Source organism: Sapajus apella, unplaced genomic scaffold (assembly GCF_009761245.1).
Source record: "Sapajus apella isolate SASKATOON/1434 unplaced genomic scaffold, GSC_monkey_1.0 scaffold70, whole genome shotgun sequence".
NCBI lineage: Eukaryota > Metazoa > Chordata > Mammalia > Primates > Cebidae > Sapajus > Sapajus apella.
In genome coordinates this window covers 7943581-7959710 of record NW_022437010.1, presented here as the reverse complement: position 1 = coordinate 7959710, position 16130 = coordinate 7943581, and the positions used below count along the sequence as shown (strand labels likewise).

Here is a 16130-nt window from a genome sequence, read left to right as displayed (position 1 = left end):
AGCTGCCCGTATGTGGTACTCTGCAGCCCTAGCAACTTACCCAGGGAGGCCAACTGAAATCTTTGAACAGTTCTGTGGGGTCTGGCATCAGGCAAACCTGACAGCCACCTGCAGGGCAGAGACCACGTGGTGCTGGGCTGGGCCTGGAGGAGGCAGGGGCACTGGGCATTGGGCAGAGGAGATACTTTGCAGGAGCTCAGACATGTCAAGAGGAAGAGGGCTGCGGCCCCTGGGTAGCACAGGCCGTGTTTTGTAATGAGGACTCATTAAGGTGGCTTTCAAGAGGGACTGAATAACTCGGGTGTGTCCTGGGGGTACAGCGCCTCAGGGGCTGGCTTGAGGGGCTGTGGACAGACCCCTTGGGTGGACACAAGCCCCTCTCTCTTGAATTTCTCCCATCAAGTCCAAAAATCTTGTTCTTCTATCATTTCCCTGCTTACAAAGTTCAGGAGACTCATTGTCTACTGGTAGATAAAAATTCAAGCTATGCCCAAGGCTGATTCCTTGCAGGGTCAGGACCCATGTCCTCCTCTAGGCCATGTCCTCTCTGCACCCTGCACATGTCCCTTCACCGCCTTCATCAGCTCCTCACAGAAGAGGCCCTCTCTCCAGCCTTTCCACTGCTCAGACCCAAGCCCTCCTTGGGGATGGCTCAAATGCCACCACCCCCTGGGCTTCCCTGCCCACTGGTGGTAGCAACTCCTCTACACCTCATCCTGTTCTTGGGCCAGAGCACCTCACAGTGCACCGCACCTGCCTTCCTGGGGTGTGCTTAGTTCACCCCCACACCCTCAGCTCCTATGCCCTGCCCTGCTCGACCTGTGCCACACGCCAGGGATGTTCAATTTCCCAGCTGCCTCCGGCTACACCAGTAGCTCCCTTCTCCAGGGTAGACACGATCTTCTCTCCATCTGTAACACTAGCCCAGGGCAGATGTTCAGAGAGGAAGACCAGGGACACCACGCAAGCGTCTGCAGCATCGCCTCTGAAGGGGAAGGCAGGGGAGGGATGCAGGGATTGTCCAGAACTGTCTTTGAGAAGGAGGATGCCACCCAAGTTCCCAGCTGCACATACACCATAGCCAAGGGGTGGAAGCGACCCAAGTGTCTGCTGATGGGTGAACAGAGAAACAGAATACGGCACAGGCACACAATGGAGTATTCCTTAGTCTAAGGCAGGAAGGAAACGCTTACACACAATACCATACGGAAAAGCCTCGAAGACATCACACTAAATGACATAAACCAGTCACAAAAGGACACATACTGCATTATGCCACTTATAGGAGGTACCTGGAGTAAGCAAATTCATGGAGATGGAAGGTAGCATGGGGTTGCCAGGGGCTGGAGGGTGGGGAATGGGGAGCTGGGGTTTCGTGGGGACAGTTTCAGTCTGGGAAGATGGAATCGTCCTGGAGATGGATGATGGTGCCGGCTGCACAACAATGAGAATGTACCTAATGCCACAGAACTTTACACTGAAAAATGGCTAAAACAGTACATTTTATAATTTGTAGTTTTACCACAATTACAAATAAATACAATTTTTTTTAAAGAGTAGGACAAAGACTATCCACTTACTGCAGACGATAAAGTATATCCATTTGAAAACAGTGGAGTTCCTCAACACGTAGCAATCAAGGGCGCCCAATTTGTACAGCATCTTGTAAACACGTGCAAAAGACAGCTTTTCATCTAATCTGGGGGGAAACGCTCCATAACGCAAATTACGATGCTAAGAGCATAACCCGTCCATAATTCAATGTGACCACTGGGATGCTTGTGGTTGTTTGAGGCTGGCATTACCTCCTTTGCACCTATTTCTTTTTTTTTTTTTTTTTGAGACGGAGTTTCGCTCTTGTTACCCAGGCTGGAGTACAATGGCACGATCTCGGCTCACCATAACCTCCGCCTCCTGGGTTCAGGCAATTCTCCTGCCTCAGCCTCCTGAGTCGCTGGGATTACAGGCACGCACCACCATGCCCAGCTAATTTTTTTGTATTTTTAGTAGAGACGGGGTTTCACCATGTTGACCAGGATGGTCTCGATCTCTTGACCTCGTGATCCACCTGCCTCGGCCTCCCAAAGTGCTGGGATTACAGGCATGAGCCACCATGCCCGGCCTGCACCTATTTCTAAAATGATTCTAAGAAACAAAGCACAACTGTTAGCTAGTTGAATTAAATTATATAAAGGACTCACCTTCCTCCTCCCCACTTTATCAAAACAAAACAAAACAAAACACCTGATAAACACTAAACTAGCATTCCTATGACTTCACATCCTTAGCCACACATCTCTGTGACTCAGCTCTTTGGTTCTCTGTTCAGGTAAAGTGAGCCCTCTTCCATTTGAAAACGTCGCTCTCTCAAAGTTCAGACACTAACCGTTAACTTTGAGAGAGCAGTGTTTTCAAATGGAGGAGGGCTCCTGGGCTCCTTCATGCCATTGCGCATCTTGAACTAACCAAACATCCTAAACCAAATTGGTTAGGGCTTTGTGAAGCTGTTCTCTGGGAAAAGCAGGTCCTCAAAAAGTGTGCGTTGCTTTTTGCCAAAAGAAATCTAGAAAAAGATACAAAATACAATGAAGGAGGGGCAGAGAAGTTACTGAAAAATAAGGAAGACCGGCAGGGAAAGCTTGAGGAAACCCTTGCCCAGCTCTGCGGTGGTGACAACACGCCTTGTCAACAAGGGGCTCTGCATTTTCATTGCCCACGGGGACCTGTGAATGATGAAGCTGGCCCTGATTAGAAGAAATGTTTGGAAAGCAGGAGACTGGCCCTGTGTGAAGGCCGGGGTGGGAGTGACAATTGGCAGCACTGTGTTGGTGACTGTCCAACGGCTCCTTCCAAGCTCTCTGGGTGATCTGCAGCTAACATCTAAGGCCATGTTTAATTATTCCTAGAAGAGAAGCCTTAGGAGATGTGTTCCTGCTAATTCCACACTCAGCTCAAGTAGCCAGCAGGTGAGTTACATCCCGAGACTCTGGGAAGGAAAAGAATACTTTGTTTAAAGCATTTAGTGGTTAAATCATCAATGCTCAATTACCCTCAATTAACTGCCAAAAACATCTGCCTATAGCCCCTTCCACCCCAGCTTGAAGAACAGCCAGACCCACATCCTGTCACACCATTAGAAGGAGTCCCCAGCCCTAGGTAACCTCACTCCCTGCTCCAAAACCTTCTTTTCCTCACCCCACGCCATGCTGGGCATCAGATTTGCACTCAGGAAGCTGGAGTTGGACAGAGAGATGCTGGCCTGCGTTGGCCGTTGCTTGACCAAGGACCACATGAGCAAAAGTGTCAGGCGAAGCCCGTCTGAAGCGGGAACAGAGTCACTTATGGAGAAAAGGATGAGAAGACATGGCTTCCGAGAGGAATGGCAGCGGCAGCGGGGCTCCTAAAAGATGCTCCCACTCTACTTGGTGATCTCAGATCCCACCCTCCACCCCCTGCCCTGCAACTTTCTAAGAAATTCCTTTTACATTTTGTCAATGTAATTTAAATTTGTTTTTGTTACTTGTAGCAAAAAGAGTCCAGAGCGAGGTCTGATGGGATACGATACCATGCAGATGCCACCGGCGGGTGAGTGCTGGCAGTGTCCTTTCACAGCAGTGGTTTATTTTAGAGGAAACCACTTCATGCATTCAACAGCCCCTGCCCTTTCCTAGACAAACAGGCCCTTGTCAATCTCTAGGTCACTTGTGCAGAGGAAGATCTGCTCATCCGTAAAGACCAAAAGAACAAAACAAGTAAACCCCAGCCTGCAGAAGATCAAGGTTTTTATAGTGCTGAGATCAAAGTCCATGGCCTCCCATAAAATCTCAGCTGCAGGTGGGAAGGGGCCCCAGCGCTGTCTCCAGTTTTCAACTCGCCCTTGGATTTGCTCTCTGAGCTCCGCTGCTATAGGCTCAAGGTCATCATCAACTCTTCTCTCAAATTCCACTCTCTCTGATCCGTATTTTCACGCAGCACACCCAAGCCAGGCTTTCAAACACAAGAAGCTCATCTTGCACTAAATGGCATAAACTCAAGATTTCTGGCCTGAGAACTCCGGGAGGCAGTGACACGCTGGGCAGAGCCCCACTCTCCAGACCTCAGAGCCCTGGCTACCCAGAAAGGTTCCCTCCTTTCTGATCCTGGCCTCTCTAAGCTCTGTGGCCCGGTCACCTGTTTTGTTTTCAGATTGGAACTCGCCCTGTGGAGGGTGCTTTTTGCTGGCACTCCTCCCAACCCCCTGGATGCAGGCTTCCTATCAGAAGGGCACACCTGTCTCTGAACATCATCTGTTTCTGGGCGAAGGCGGCAGACACCTGGCAGCACCCAAGGAATACATCGCCCTTCCAGGTGTGGCCTTCAGCTCCTCCCCCTCAAAGCGCTTCTCAGATGACTCATCCAGCTTGTCCTCACCCCACCTAGGGGAGGAAGAGAGCCACCTGAGGTTTTCAGGGTGGGGGCTGTTTGCCAGGCACGTGGGGGTGGGGCACACTTCCCAGTGTTCTTCCTGTGTCCTCACAACTGCCCTCAAGCTCAAGGTCAGGCAGTACTGACCCCACTCTACCATTGAGGAAACAGGTGCCGTAATGCTCCAGGAGACAGACCCATGACAAGCGGCAGAGTCAGAGCTGCAAGCCAGGCCTGCCAAACTCAAACACTCTTGCCCTTTTCTTTTCTTTCTTTCTTTTTTTTTTTTTTTTTTTGAGACAGAGTTGTGCTGTGTCACCCAGGCTGGAGTGCAGTGGCACCATTTCGGCCTACTGCAACATCTGCCTCCCAGGTTCAAGCGATTCTCCTGCCTCAGTCTCCTGAGTAGCTGGGATTACAGGCACACACCACCACACCCAGCTACTTTTTGTGTTTTTAGCAGAGACGGGGTTTCACCGTGTTGTCAGACTGGTCTCAAACCCCTGACCTCAGGTGATCCACCGCCTCAGCTTCCCAAAGTGCTGGGATTACAGGTGTGAGCCACCGCACCCGGCCACTCTTGCCCTTTTCATGACATCAAGTTCAGTTGAGCTCAGACATTTATGGTGTCGACCTCATAAAGTCAAAGACCTTCAGTAGCGGGGAGAGAGACAGACATCCTTCCAACCAAGGTCCAGTGAGGGCTTGGATAAGGGGACAGCTGGTTGCCATCTTTCAGATGGAGACTGAGCTGGCCTGAGGGATGAGCAGGAACCAAGGGGCTGAAGGAAGGAGGCAAGGGGCTCGGAAAAGTGGAATAGTGTGAGCAAGGCACCAAGGCAGTGAGAGAGATCGGGCTGGGAACTATGAACATACACAAGATACCACCTACAACAAGGAGGGGTGGCAGGGGAGGAGAGGAAAGGGGCATGGGGCTCAGGCCTTGCTGGGTGCCACAGTAATGGGGAGCCATGGAAGGCTCCAAGCAGAGAAGCGACGTGGGCAGGTTTCCATCTTATTTTCTGTCTCTTGGGCCTGTGGTGTTAAGAGCAGCAAGACAAGACGGGGAGCTGACTAGCAGGGCTCAGAAGGCAGAGAATAGAAACATCTGCCCAGAGAGGTGTTGGTACAGAAGCCCACCCATGCAAAGCCACAGCAGAACTGTCCAGTGATCCAAACATACAGCAACCACAATTCTCAAGCACAACAGGAGGGTCACCTCTGAAAGGCCAGCACCAGAGAGAAGTCACAAAGGGTGGGAGCCCCTGACAGCCCTTCCTGGCCCCTCTCCCCTGGTGAGGGCCACTCTGGGGCAGAGGGCAAAGAGAACTGGATTCAAACTGTAATAGGTTGGTGGCTTTGGACAAGCCAATGTCCCTCCAGCTCAGCCTTCTCATCTAAACTGAAGGCTTTGACTACATGATCGTATTAAACATGGCCATGCCCAGGACAATCTTTTACCTAGATCAGGCAGTTAGCAAAGGCAAAGCCGGCCGAATTTGAAGGTAAATCCTAGCCCTATGATTTCACATATCTGGGTCTTTTAGCTGTGTAGAAATTTACTTAGTATCCTCCCTTGTTGAGTAGGAGGGCAAGAGAAAACGCCAGAACACTCCAAAGGGCCCATATTTTCTATGGACAGCATCGGGAACAGACTCAGACCCCCTTGCCTGGCCTCTGAACTTCCCGTAGGACTTCCCACCATTCATCCCCAGTACCCCTGTGCAGGCCAGTATATCTGCTTCACAGACAGGCCCAGTTTCTTCCAGAGCCTCTGGTCAGGCTGCCTCTCCCTGTCAAAAGTGGCCTTCCCTCCCTTCTGCCTAGGGGTGGCTGCAGAGCCCCGTCTCCATTGCATGTGCAGTGTTTGGGCCCAGGGCCTCTTCTCACCCCACATGCCCTCCACTGACGCCCTCCATTCCCAAGGCCTCACCTCAGCTGGCTAAGGGCATCTCCTTGGTATCTCCCAAGAGTGTCTGCCTCCCCATCAGCACTGGGATAACTCCGCATCTTCTACAGGCCTTGCTGGCTTTCTTTGGTGCATTCAGCACAGCCTCCCCTCCCCACCACACAAGATCTCCCTGCAGCCAGAGAAGTCTTTTCAAAAATATGAATTCTGACTGTACCATATCGCTTATCCCACTTAATAATCTTTGATGGTTTTCTTTTGTTCTGAAATTAGAGGAAAAGTTCTTAGCATGGTTTATAAGCCATCATCACCCCCCATTCCTACAACAATTGCTATCAATTCCAGGCCCTGCACACCACAGGGCCTTTGCAAATGCTGTTTGCTGTCTCTGGAAAACACACACCTCTTTCCTCTTTTACCTCTCTCTCCACCTCCCGCTCAAATCTTAGATCTCATCTCAGATGTCAGTTTCTCACATAGACCAGTCTGTCTAGGCCAAGGTTTTGTTGTTGTTCTAGTCTCTCAATTCCCTTTCTTTCCACACACTTAACTCAGTTTGTAATTAAAAGATTATTTGATCAGCTAGGGTGTGCCTTCCCCAGAAGTCTCTAAGCTCTATGGAACCTGAGCTGTCTACTTTCACATATCATTGTGTCCCCAACACATAGCACAATGCTCAGCTCAGAACAGGTACTCAAATCCGTGAAAAGGAGGAGGGAGGAAAAAAATTTTTTTTTTCTCTCTTTTTTTGAGATGGAGTCTCTGTCGCCAGGCTGGAATACAGGGGCTCAATCTTGGCTCACTGCAACCTCTGCCTCCCAGGTTCAAGTGATTCTCTTGCCTCAGTCTCCTGAGTAGCTGGGATTACAGGAGCCTGCCACCATTCCTAGCTAATTTTTGTATTTTTAGTAGAGACAGGGTTTCACCATGTTGGTCAGGCTGGTCTCGAACTCCTGACCCCAGGTGATCCACCCTGCTTGGCCTCCCCAAAGTGCTGGGATTACAGGCGTGAGCCCCCATACCTAGCCAAAAATTTCTTTTCAAAGTGACCCAGGGTGACACTCACTAGTGTGGTAAATATTTAACAACTGGCTCTATGAAGAACAACAACAAACCCTGATCTATACTGTTTGCCAGTTCCCACGGTATAAACGCTCCCACCATGGTGAATGTCAAGCTGCCAGCATGACACCACTGAATGCAAAGTTGGATGGACTCGTGCAGTGGGCTCAGCATCAGTAGAAGCCAAGCTGGCTCTCACATACCACCAGTTTGTGGCAAAAGACAAAGATTCAGAAAGTCCAAATTGTCTTTAAATGACACCAACTTTTGACTCAATCCTACCTTGAACTAAAGGGCAAAATAAAGGCACATTGCAAAAAATGCTACTGACAAAGAAAGATGGAGAGGGAGAGATTTGTGGATGTTTCAGAACAGGAAGCTGAAGAGGGAGACCTAGGACCTGAGAAGACTTCTGCCTCCCAAAAGGAGGAGGAAAGGCTGTTTAACAGCTGGTTAGCCTCTGATCCCTGCATCAATAAAGGCCACTGCCAAATTAAATGTTTAGGACATTGTTATGAGCAAGTCAAACATGCTCATAACATGAAATGGGGGTTATATCCTCTGACCTTTGCAGCAATTTATCCTAATACCTCAGTAAAAGCAAAGCAAAAATCTCCAACCCCAAAATAAAGAATAAGATCATAAAAATATTAGCAGAAGGCTAGGTGCAGTGGCTCACACCTGTAATCCCAGCACTTGGGGAGACTGAGGTCGGCAGATCACCTGAGGTCGGAAGTTCGAGACCAGCCTGACCAACATGGAGAAACCCCATCTCTACTAAAAATACAAATTTAGCCAGATGTGGTGGCACATGCCTGTAATCCCAGCTGCTCAGGAGGCTGAGGCAGGAGAATTGCTTAAACCCAGGAGGCAGAGGTTGCGGTGAGCCAAGATCACGCCAATGCACTCCAGCCCAGCGACAGAGTGAGACTCCATCTCAAAAACACAACAAAAACGAAAAAATATTGGGAGAAAACATAGGATTTCCCCCCAGTCTTCCAGGAATCTTTTAAGCCTTAAATCTAACATAAGAAAGCATAAAAAACACTGATTCATACAGCTCTAACCAAACCATAAGTTTCTGCATAACAAAGATGTCATATACAAAACTTAAAAAAACAAACAGCAGGAAAATGGTTGCAAGTCATCCAGAAGGGCTAATTTACATCACACATAAAGTGCACCTATAAATACATAAGAAAATAATGCTCCCCACAGCATATATGCACACATAAAGGCAAAGGAAATGGAGAGATAGTTCAAAGAATAGGAAATACGGATGGCTCAAAAACTTTAAAAAAGATGTTTAACTTCCTTCATAATAAGAGAAGTGCAAATCACAACCACCACCAAATATAAATTTTCGCACATCAGACTAGAAAATATGTAAACATTTGATAACCCCCTGGGTCAGGGAGGGTGTGGGGAACAGGTCCACAAACACTAGCAGTAGACATAGCTCAGATTTCTACAGAGAACACTCTCACAGTACCTATCAACGTAAAAATGCAGCCCACTTTGATGCTCCCACTTCTAAAAATTTCTTGCACATGTGCAAATGTCTGTGCATGCCAAGATTTCATTACATATTGTGAATATAGCAGCAAAGACTGGAAACAAACGCAATGCTTCCTCAGTAAGTGATTAAATAAATGGCAGCCCAATCTAACAATGGAATACTATGCAGACATAAAAAGGCAAAACACATACACACACACACACACACACACACCAGTGTTTAGAATACACTAGTGTTTCTGAGACAAAATATATAAATGAAAGTAGAACACTTCTGGAAGGATATGTGAGAAACTGGTAACAATTGCTTCTGAAGAGGGAAACTGGGGGCAAAGACAGAAAGAAATGTTACTTTTACTCTATGCGTTCTGTGCCATGTACATGTATTACCTATTATAGTCAATTTTAAAAAATAGATATGCCTAGAGATGTTCGCTGTTGTTGCATATGCTAGACAAAAGCCACCACTGGGATGACCTCATGGTAGTCAGTTCAGTATTAGAAAAAGAATTTAAGAAATTTTAATAAATTGGCAAAAATGTTATGCATTTAAAGGGTTTTGGAAGAACTGGACAAATTCTTTTGATAAGGTGTCAAGAGAAAATAGCAGATTCCATTAGATGAACACTTTTATTAGAACTATAAAAACAGGTATGCATGTAAGGCATTTCAAAAGTGTAAGGCATTTCAACAGGTATGTGTGTAAGCATTTCAAAAAAGTTACATGGTAACTAGGATCATAGAATTGTGGGCTATTTTTAAAAGTGTTACTGTTGCAATGATATAATTATTTCTAGTCTTAATTAAATTGTACTAAAGTTACTTTAAATAACTTCTAGTCTTTAGCCCTAGAAAAAGGATACAAATTACTTCCCAGGATATTTAAGCAACTTTCAGGATAAAGGTCAGAAATCTTTGCAAATTCTTGACAACAGAAGAAATACTATCAAAAGATTGGAGTTGGACAAATATCCTGTACTTCAAATACAGAAAAAGACAGGGCTTGGGCAGGTCAGCTAGCATGGATTATTGGCAAAATTCTAGAGATTATTCAAGAAAGTGACGAGTATTAGAAACCAACAGATTCACTCACAACAATGTAGGATACACTGTGCAAAGTATTATTTTTTTGAGACAAGGACTCACTCTGATGCCCAGACTGGAGCGTAGTGGAGTGATCTCGTTCACCGCAACCTCCTCCTTCCAGGCTGGAGCAATTTTCCTGCCTCAGCCTCCCTAGTAGCTGGGATTAGAGGTGTGTGACACCATGCCTGGCTAATTTTTGTATTTTTAGTAGAGATGGGGTTTCACCACGTTGGCCAGGCTGGTCTTGAACTCCTGATCTCAAATGATCCTCCCACCTAGTCCTCTCAAAGTCCTGGGATTACAGGCATGAGCTACCTCACACAGCCAGTGCAAATGATTAAGAGCAATATTTGCAAGTCCATGGAGTTTTTTTGTTTTTAACTTTGTTGACTAAAATCTCAGAAGTATCTGAGAATTTGGGCTGCGCAGGGAATGCTGGTGTGGGAGAGGGAAGCAACTGAGCTGAGCTGCAGTCCTTAGATCCCCAAACCTTGCTGTCTATGTGACTTGGAAGGAATTTGATTCTTCTTTTCTGCAAGGCACTGACAATACCTTTCACAGAGCTGGGAGAGAAAATGCAGAGCTTATGAGAATCATCAGAAAGTTGAACACAGATGGTCCCTGACTTGAAACGGTTCGAGGTGATGATTTTTCGACTTGATGATGGTGTGAATACAATGTGCACTCAATAGAAACCGTATCAGTAAGGGCCGCTTTATTCACCAGAAGTGAAAAACGCAATGGTTGCATGAGTATTCGAAGTATACAACCATTGCGTTTTTCACTTTCAGTACAGTATTCCATAAGTTACACGAGATATTCAAGACATTATAAAATAGGCTTTGTGTGAGAAGATTCTGCCCAACTGTGGGCTAATGTGAGTGTTCTGAGTACATTTAAGGTAGGCTGGGAGAAGCCAGCATATTCAATAGGTTAGGTGTATTAAATGCATTTTCAACTTTCAATATTTCCAAGGGATGAGGGGTTTATCTGGACACAAGACACAACCCCCTCCTAAGGAGAGGAACATCTGTGCCTGGTTCTTGTGTAGAACACATGGCACACTCAAAGGTGTGTTCACTGACTTAAAATCCATGATTGTCACTTGCTATTAGTCTGGCTGGTAGCTCACTCAAATGTGTGTTCACTGACTGAAAATCCATCATTACCACTTGCTATGAGGCTGGCTGGTGGCTCACACCTGTAATCCTAACACTCTGGAAAGCCAAGCCAGGAGGGCTGCTCGAGGCCAGGAGTTCAAGACCAGCCTGGGCAATATAGAGACACCCCGTCTCTATATAAAAATAAAAATAAAAATTAGCCAGGTGTAGTGGTTCATGCCTGTAGCCCCAGCTATTCAGGAGGCTGAGGCAGAAAGATCACTTAAGCCTGGGAGGTGGAGGCTAAAGTGAGCTGTGATCGTACCACTGTACTCCAGCCTGGGCAACAGAGCCAGAACCTATCTCAAAAATAAATAAATAAATAAATAAAAATAAATACTGGAGACTGGCCTTGGGTTATTATTCAAAGAAAATAATATATATGAAATATTTTATAAACTATAAAGGGCTGCACAAAAGAAAAGTGATATTATTGTTGTCATTATTTTGAAGGCATGGCAGATTCTGCAATGCAAATTCTGGTATAGATAACAAGGACCAACGCAAAAAATAAAAACAAAAGCGATCCTAACAGGAGAGATCGAGAAACTCAAAATTATTAAGATGAAACCTAAGTCATGGCCATGCTACATGAGCCTAGAACTGAGAAAATGCTGACTTAATCCACCACTCCCAGGAAAAGGACGTGGGGGGTTGGGCGATCTTGATCTGGAGATGGAAGCACGTCATGTCTAGTTAAAGTCTAAGGCATCAACTCTAGGTTGTAGGAGATGAAGGACAGCATCCATCGGTCCCCTCTTTGGGTTCCAACACACACGGCCTGGCTGGGTTGCATTCTGGGTGCTATGTGTAAGGGACACGCATGCCAAGCAGAGGGATAAGTATGGCAAATTTTTGCATGTATGGAATTGCTTAAGTACCGTAGATTTTTCAGCCAGGAAAGAAGCTATTGAAAACATCTTTTATTTAAGAAAAAAAAAAATTATTCTGAGGAACAAGCAGCACAAATAGGCTTGAGTTAACCTGAGTTTTATTTACCAAAAAGTGTGCCTCTCTGCAAGGAAGAGCAACTATGGGATGGGCTGCCTCGTTAACAAAGCACTCCCTTCCCATCGATGGAAGTGTTCAAACTAGGATGGGTAACTTCATGTCAGGGATATCATGCAGAAGGGGAGAGAGGATTGTTAGCCCTAAGATCCCTTTTAACTACAATAACTTGGGATTCTAACTGGCTTGATAGTTTTGCATGTGTAGGTGGGTGCTTGGATATCAGCAGCCACATGAGAAGGAAGTCCAGAACTGTGCCTGGTGGCTCTTCTGTCTTCCTCTCCCTATCTGGCACCTAGGGACAGAATAGTGCATAGACTGCAGGGGCACACACATGCTAAAGGCTATAGGCTAAATACGGGATACATACTGAAGACGGCATGAGGATTATTTGCAAGGGAACACTCATGGAATGGAGCGGGAAGGAGGCACAAAAGACATCTCAGACACTAAGCTTTCATCTACTGACAGAAGGCAAAGGCTCCTTCCACTTCTGCTTCTACCTGGGACGCGGGCTGACAGGCACCTGGCCCCTAGAACTCCGGCACTCATCATAGTATACACCTCACATTTGTGCTTCTGATACGGTATTCAACATACACAGCAGCATAGGAAAAGTCTGCCTTCCAACGTGCCAAAATGTGCTTGAAAAGCTCTTTGAAGCATTTGTTATGTGCTTGAAACACACAGAACACTGGGAAAGCAGTCCTTTATTTAGATCTTTTTTGTCTGCGAAAATCAATACGTCCTTTCTAGGCTTTACTGTATAAGAAAATGTGTCTCTAATTATTGTTCCCAGGTTTTCCCTCTCAGTCTGGCCCAGAAACTGCAACATGTCATCAAGCATTGCCCAAAACATGCCACACACATGAGTGCTGTCTGCGCCCCTCTCGAGTGCTAATTTAGAAAAACTGCCCAGCTCTCCAATATGCCTCCATAGTCTGCTTTTAAAAACTATTTTTGTCCTCTCCTCCCACCATGCATGGCTGAGTGTGAATAGCTGTTTCCTGGGTCCTCACTGCCAAGGTAATGGCACTGTATCCCACCTCATCACTTTCAAGTTCACCTCTGCTTTGACCCCAGGACAGAGCACTCTTCACACATACTCACTTTGATCCATTATTCTCCCTGTGCTCCAGAAAGGGACTTAAAATACTTAACAATGCTGCCAAATCCTCAGTCTGTCAGACATACACAATGATTTAAATAGTCATTGTGTATGTCTGACAGACTGAGGATTTATTAATTTTTAAATAATTAATTAGCAGCACATTAATTTTTCTGTGCTGCTAAACCGAAAAAGAAAATTGCCCTCCGTGAAGGGAAAACAGTCACAGAAACACCTTTAGAAAGCAAGGCGGGGGTCGGTGGGATCAAGAAGAACCCAGCTAGAAGGACCTTCCCCATTACCTCGTAGGGCAGAAGGGGCAGCCTAGGCAGCCAGTTCCCACAGGACAAAGCATTTCTGGCCAGGTTGGTACAAGATTAAAACAATGATTATGATGATGTAAGAGTTTCATCTTACACATCCATGAGCTACAACTGTTTACCAATGCACATGGGGGGAGGAGGTTACATGCACACGGACTATTTGAAACTGTCCAATTTCAAACTCACATTTAGACAAAGCGTTTAAAACTCTCCGGAGTAGGGGTGAGGGAGAGTCTCTATGTACTTTAAAATGTGAATTAATTATTTTAAACACAGAAGGAGCAAAACTACAAGTGTCTTGACATCTCTTATATGTTAAGAATAAAATTATAGCTGTCTAGGGCATTGAGTGCCCACCATTGCCCACTCTCTGTGTTTAGGCCTTCACACTTGCCTCACAGCTCCCTTCTGCTACATTTCACACAATGCAATACCTCTGCAAGGGAGCTTTAGCTGCACGACTCAGAGGACAAGGTGTGTGTTTCAGCTAAAGCACACCTCGTTCTCAGTCCCTCAACCAAAAGCCGCTGCTGTGTAAGAGCGGTGACGGCCTGGGAACACCCAAATGACATATTCTCTGCCTCCTTCCCATACTGAAGTGATGTTTACTGGAGCACTGAGAAAACACTGGAGGAGACACTAGGGTACCAAAGTCTAAAGTCAGATATCTTTGGGGAGGATTGAGCATGGGCTGCGGGCTGGAGATCTGCAGAAGTCTTCGCTTCTCTGGCTCTCACTCCTGTTTCTTAGGGGGCTTTACCTGTGTCAGAATCAAGTGTGAGATGGGAAACTATTGCTTTGTGGGAGACTCAGGAACAACTCTCCGGGCAGTACAGAGCCGTGGTCCCGGCTCCCCCCGAAACCTTGAACAAGGCGAGTCCTCCAGGGCGGGCTGGTGACAGGTCAGCTGCCTCACCCTGAAGGTGGGGGGAAGGGCGCGCTTTCCATCCGCGTACTGGGACAGGAGTTTGGGTGCAAACTAGGAAAGGCTATGGTGCTCCCTTTAAGCCCAAGTAAAGGCTTGCGGTTTGGGGGACGGAAGGAGACGAAGCCAATGCGGAATGCCCGCACACACAGTCTAGCACTACCACTTTGGGGACTTTGGGTCTCCAGCTGCCTAGGGCTTGGACCTCGGTCTGCATGGAGAGGGTCGGAGGGACCGGGCGGCCGCGGCCCTTACCTTGCTGACCACGTTCTGGACGAGGCCGGCGCGGATGCCGTAGTCCCACGCGTGGCAGTCGCAGTTGGAGGCGTTGTCCCCCTTGTCCGGAGGGGATGGCAGGGGTGGTGTGTAGCCTCCGTCCGCACCGCTGCTGTTGCTCCGGTTGCCCGCGGCCTCCCAGGGGACAGTGGAGAAGGGGGTGGTGGGGAGGCTGGTCCAGTTGCCCATGTCTCCCCACCGGCCTGAGGTGGTGACCCCCGCCAGCTCGGTGCCTTTGCCTGCCCCGCGACACCAGAAGTTGGGCTGGTCCAGGAGGAACGAGTCCGAGAACTGGCTGAAGCCGATGAACAGCGCCGGGATCCAGGTGAGCAGCACGAGGGTCTTCTGGTAGCCCCCGCCCAGGCCCCCGAGGAAGGGCAGCACCGACCCGTCATAGTCCAGCAACAAGAGGCTCGGGGCCGCTGCCGCCGAGCAGCAGCTAGGGTGCGGGCCGCCTCCAGGATGCAGTGGGGGCAGCGGCTGGATTTCCGCGCCGCCGCCGAGGCCCGCGCGTCCCCCGAGGGGCGCCGAGGCCGCCGCGTCCCCGGGAGGCAGGGAGCCGTTCTCCTCGGTCGGGGCCAGCTGCCGCCCAGGCCCGCCGCCCGCCGCCTCGCGTCGCCGGTCTATGGCCATGGCCCGGGCCCGCGGCTCCCGCAGAGGCGCATAGAGCGCGGCGGAGGCTCCGCGGGCGCCCCGGGCACAGCGCGCCGAACCAGGCGCCTGCAGCCGCCGCCGCCGCCTAGGAGGGCCCGCGGCTCGAGAGAGCGCTCGGCGGCCCCGGGTGCGTCAGGCCGCCCCCATGTCACCCGCCGGACCCCGCGCCCCGGGCGCTGCGGCCCCGCTCGGGCGCCGGGCAGAGGCGGGCAGAGGCCGACCGGGCACTCAGCCGCCGCGGCTCATCGGCTCCGCGGCCCGGGCGCCGGCGGCCGAACCCGCCGTTCTCCGCTGCTCCGCGCCGGCCGCGGCAGGAGGAGGAGCCGGCGCGGCGCCCGACCCGCGCCCTTGTAGGTGGTTGCGGGCCCTGAGGGCGGCAGTGCGGGCGGCGGTGCGGGCAGCTGCTGCTGCTCCCCGGGTGGCCGCGCTGTATTTCTCCGACTTCGGGCGCCTCCCGGAAGCCGCGAGCTCCGGACCCAGCCTGCCGAGCCGGCCGCGCTCTCCGGCTCCTGGAGCCGGCCTCCCTCCTCCTCCTCCTTTCCCTCCTCCTCCCCTCCTCCCTGCCCCCCGGCCCGCCCCCTCTCCCCCCGCCGAGGTGGAGGTAACCGCGGCACCTGCTGCGCTCGGCTCCTGCGCGCGAGCGCCCCCTCCAGCCCGGACGCGCTGCCGCCGCCCGGGATCCAAGGGAGGGGGGCGG

General features: G+C 49.3%; 1 protein-coding gene and 1 long non-coding RNA gene across 7 annotated transcripts in view; both read right to left on the bottom strand.

The window, feature by feature from the left end:
* The window catches only part of SLC22A23 (solute carrier family 22 member 23), a 186726-nt gene extending 171235 nt beyond the window's left edge, over window positions 1-15491 (bottom strand). For 2 of the 6 annotated variants that reach the window (XR_004260379.1, XM_032250064.1), the window contains exon 1: window positions 14759-15491. Coding sequence is in view for 5 of the 6 variants with exons in the window: in XM_032250064.1 (XP_032105955.1) it covers window positions 14759-15412 (654 nt within the window). In the remaining variant the exon portion in view is untranslated. The remainder of the gene's footprint in view (window positions 1-14758) is intronic. The other 4 variants (XM_032250060.1, XM_032250062.1, XM_032250063.1 and 1 more) reach the window with 4 other exon arrangements.
* LOC116531343 lies at window positions 1544-3473 on the bottom strand. The gene is made up of 2 exons (XR_004260381.1): window positions 2129-3473; window positions 1544-1816 (listed from the first exon to the last, which is right to left on the bottom strand). It is a non-coding gene; the product is annotated as an uncharacterized LOC116531343 (long non-coding RNA).
* Window positions 15492-16130: the final 639 nt, after the last annotated feature.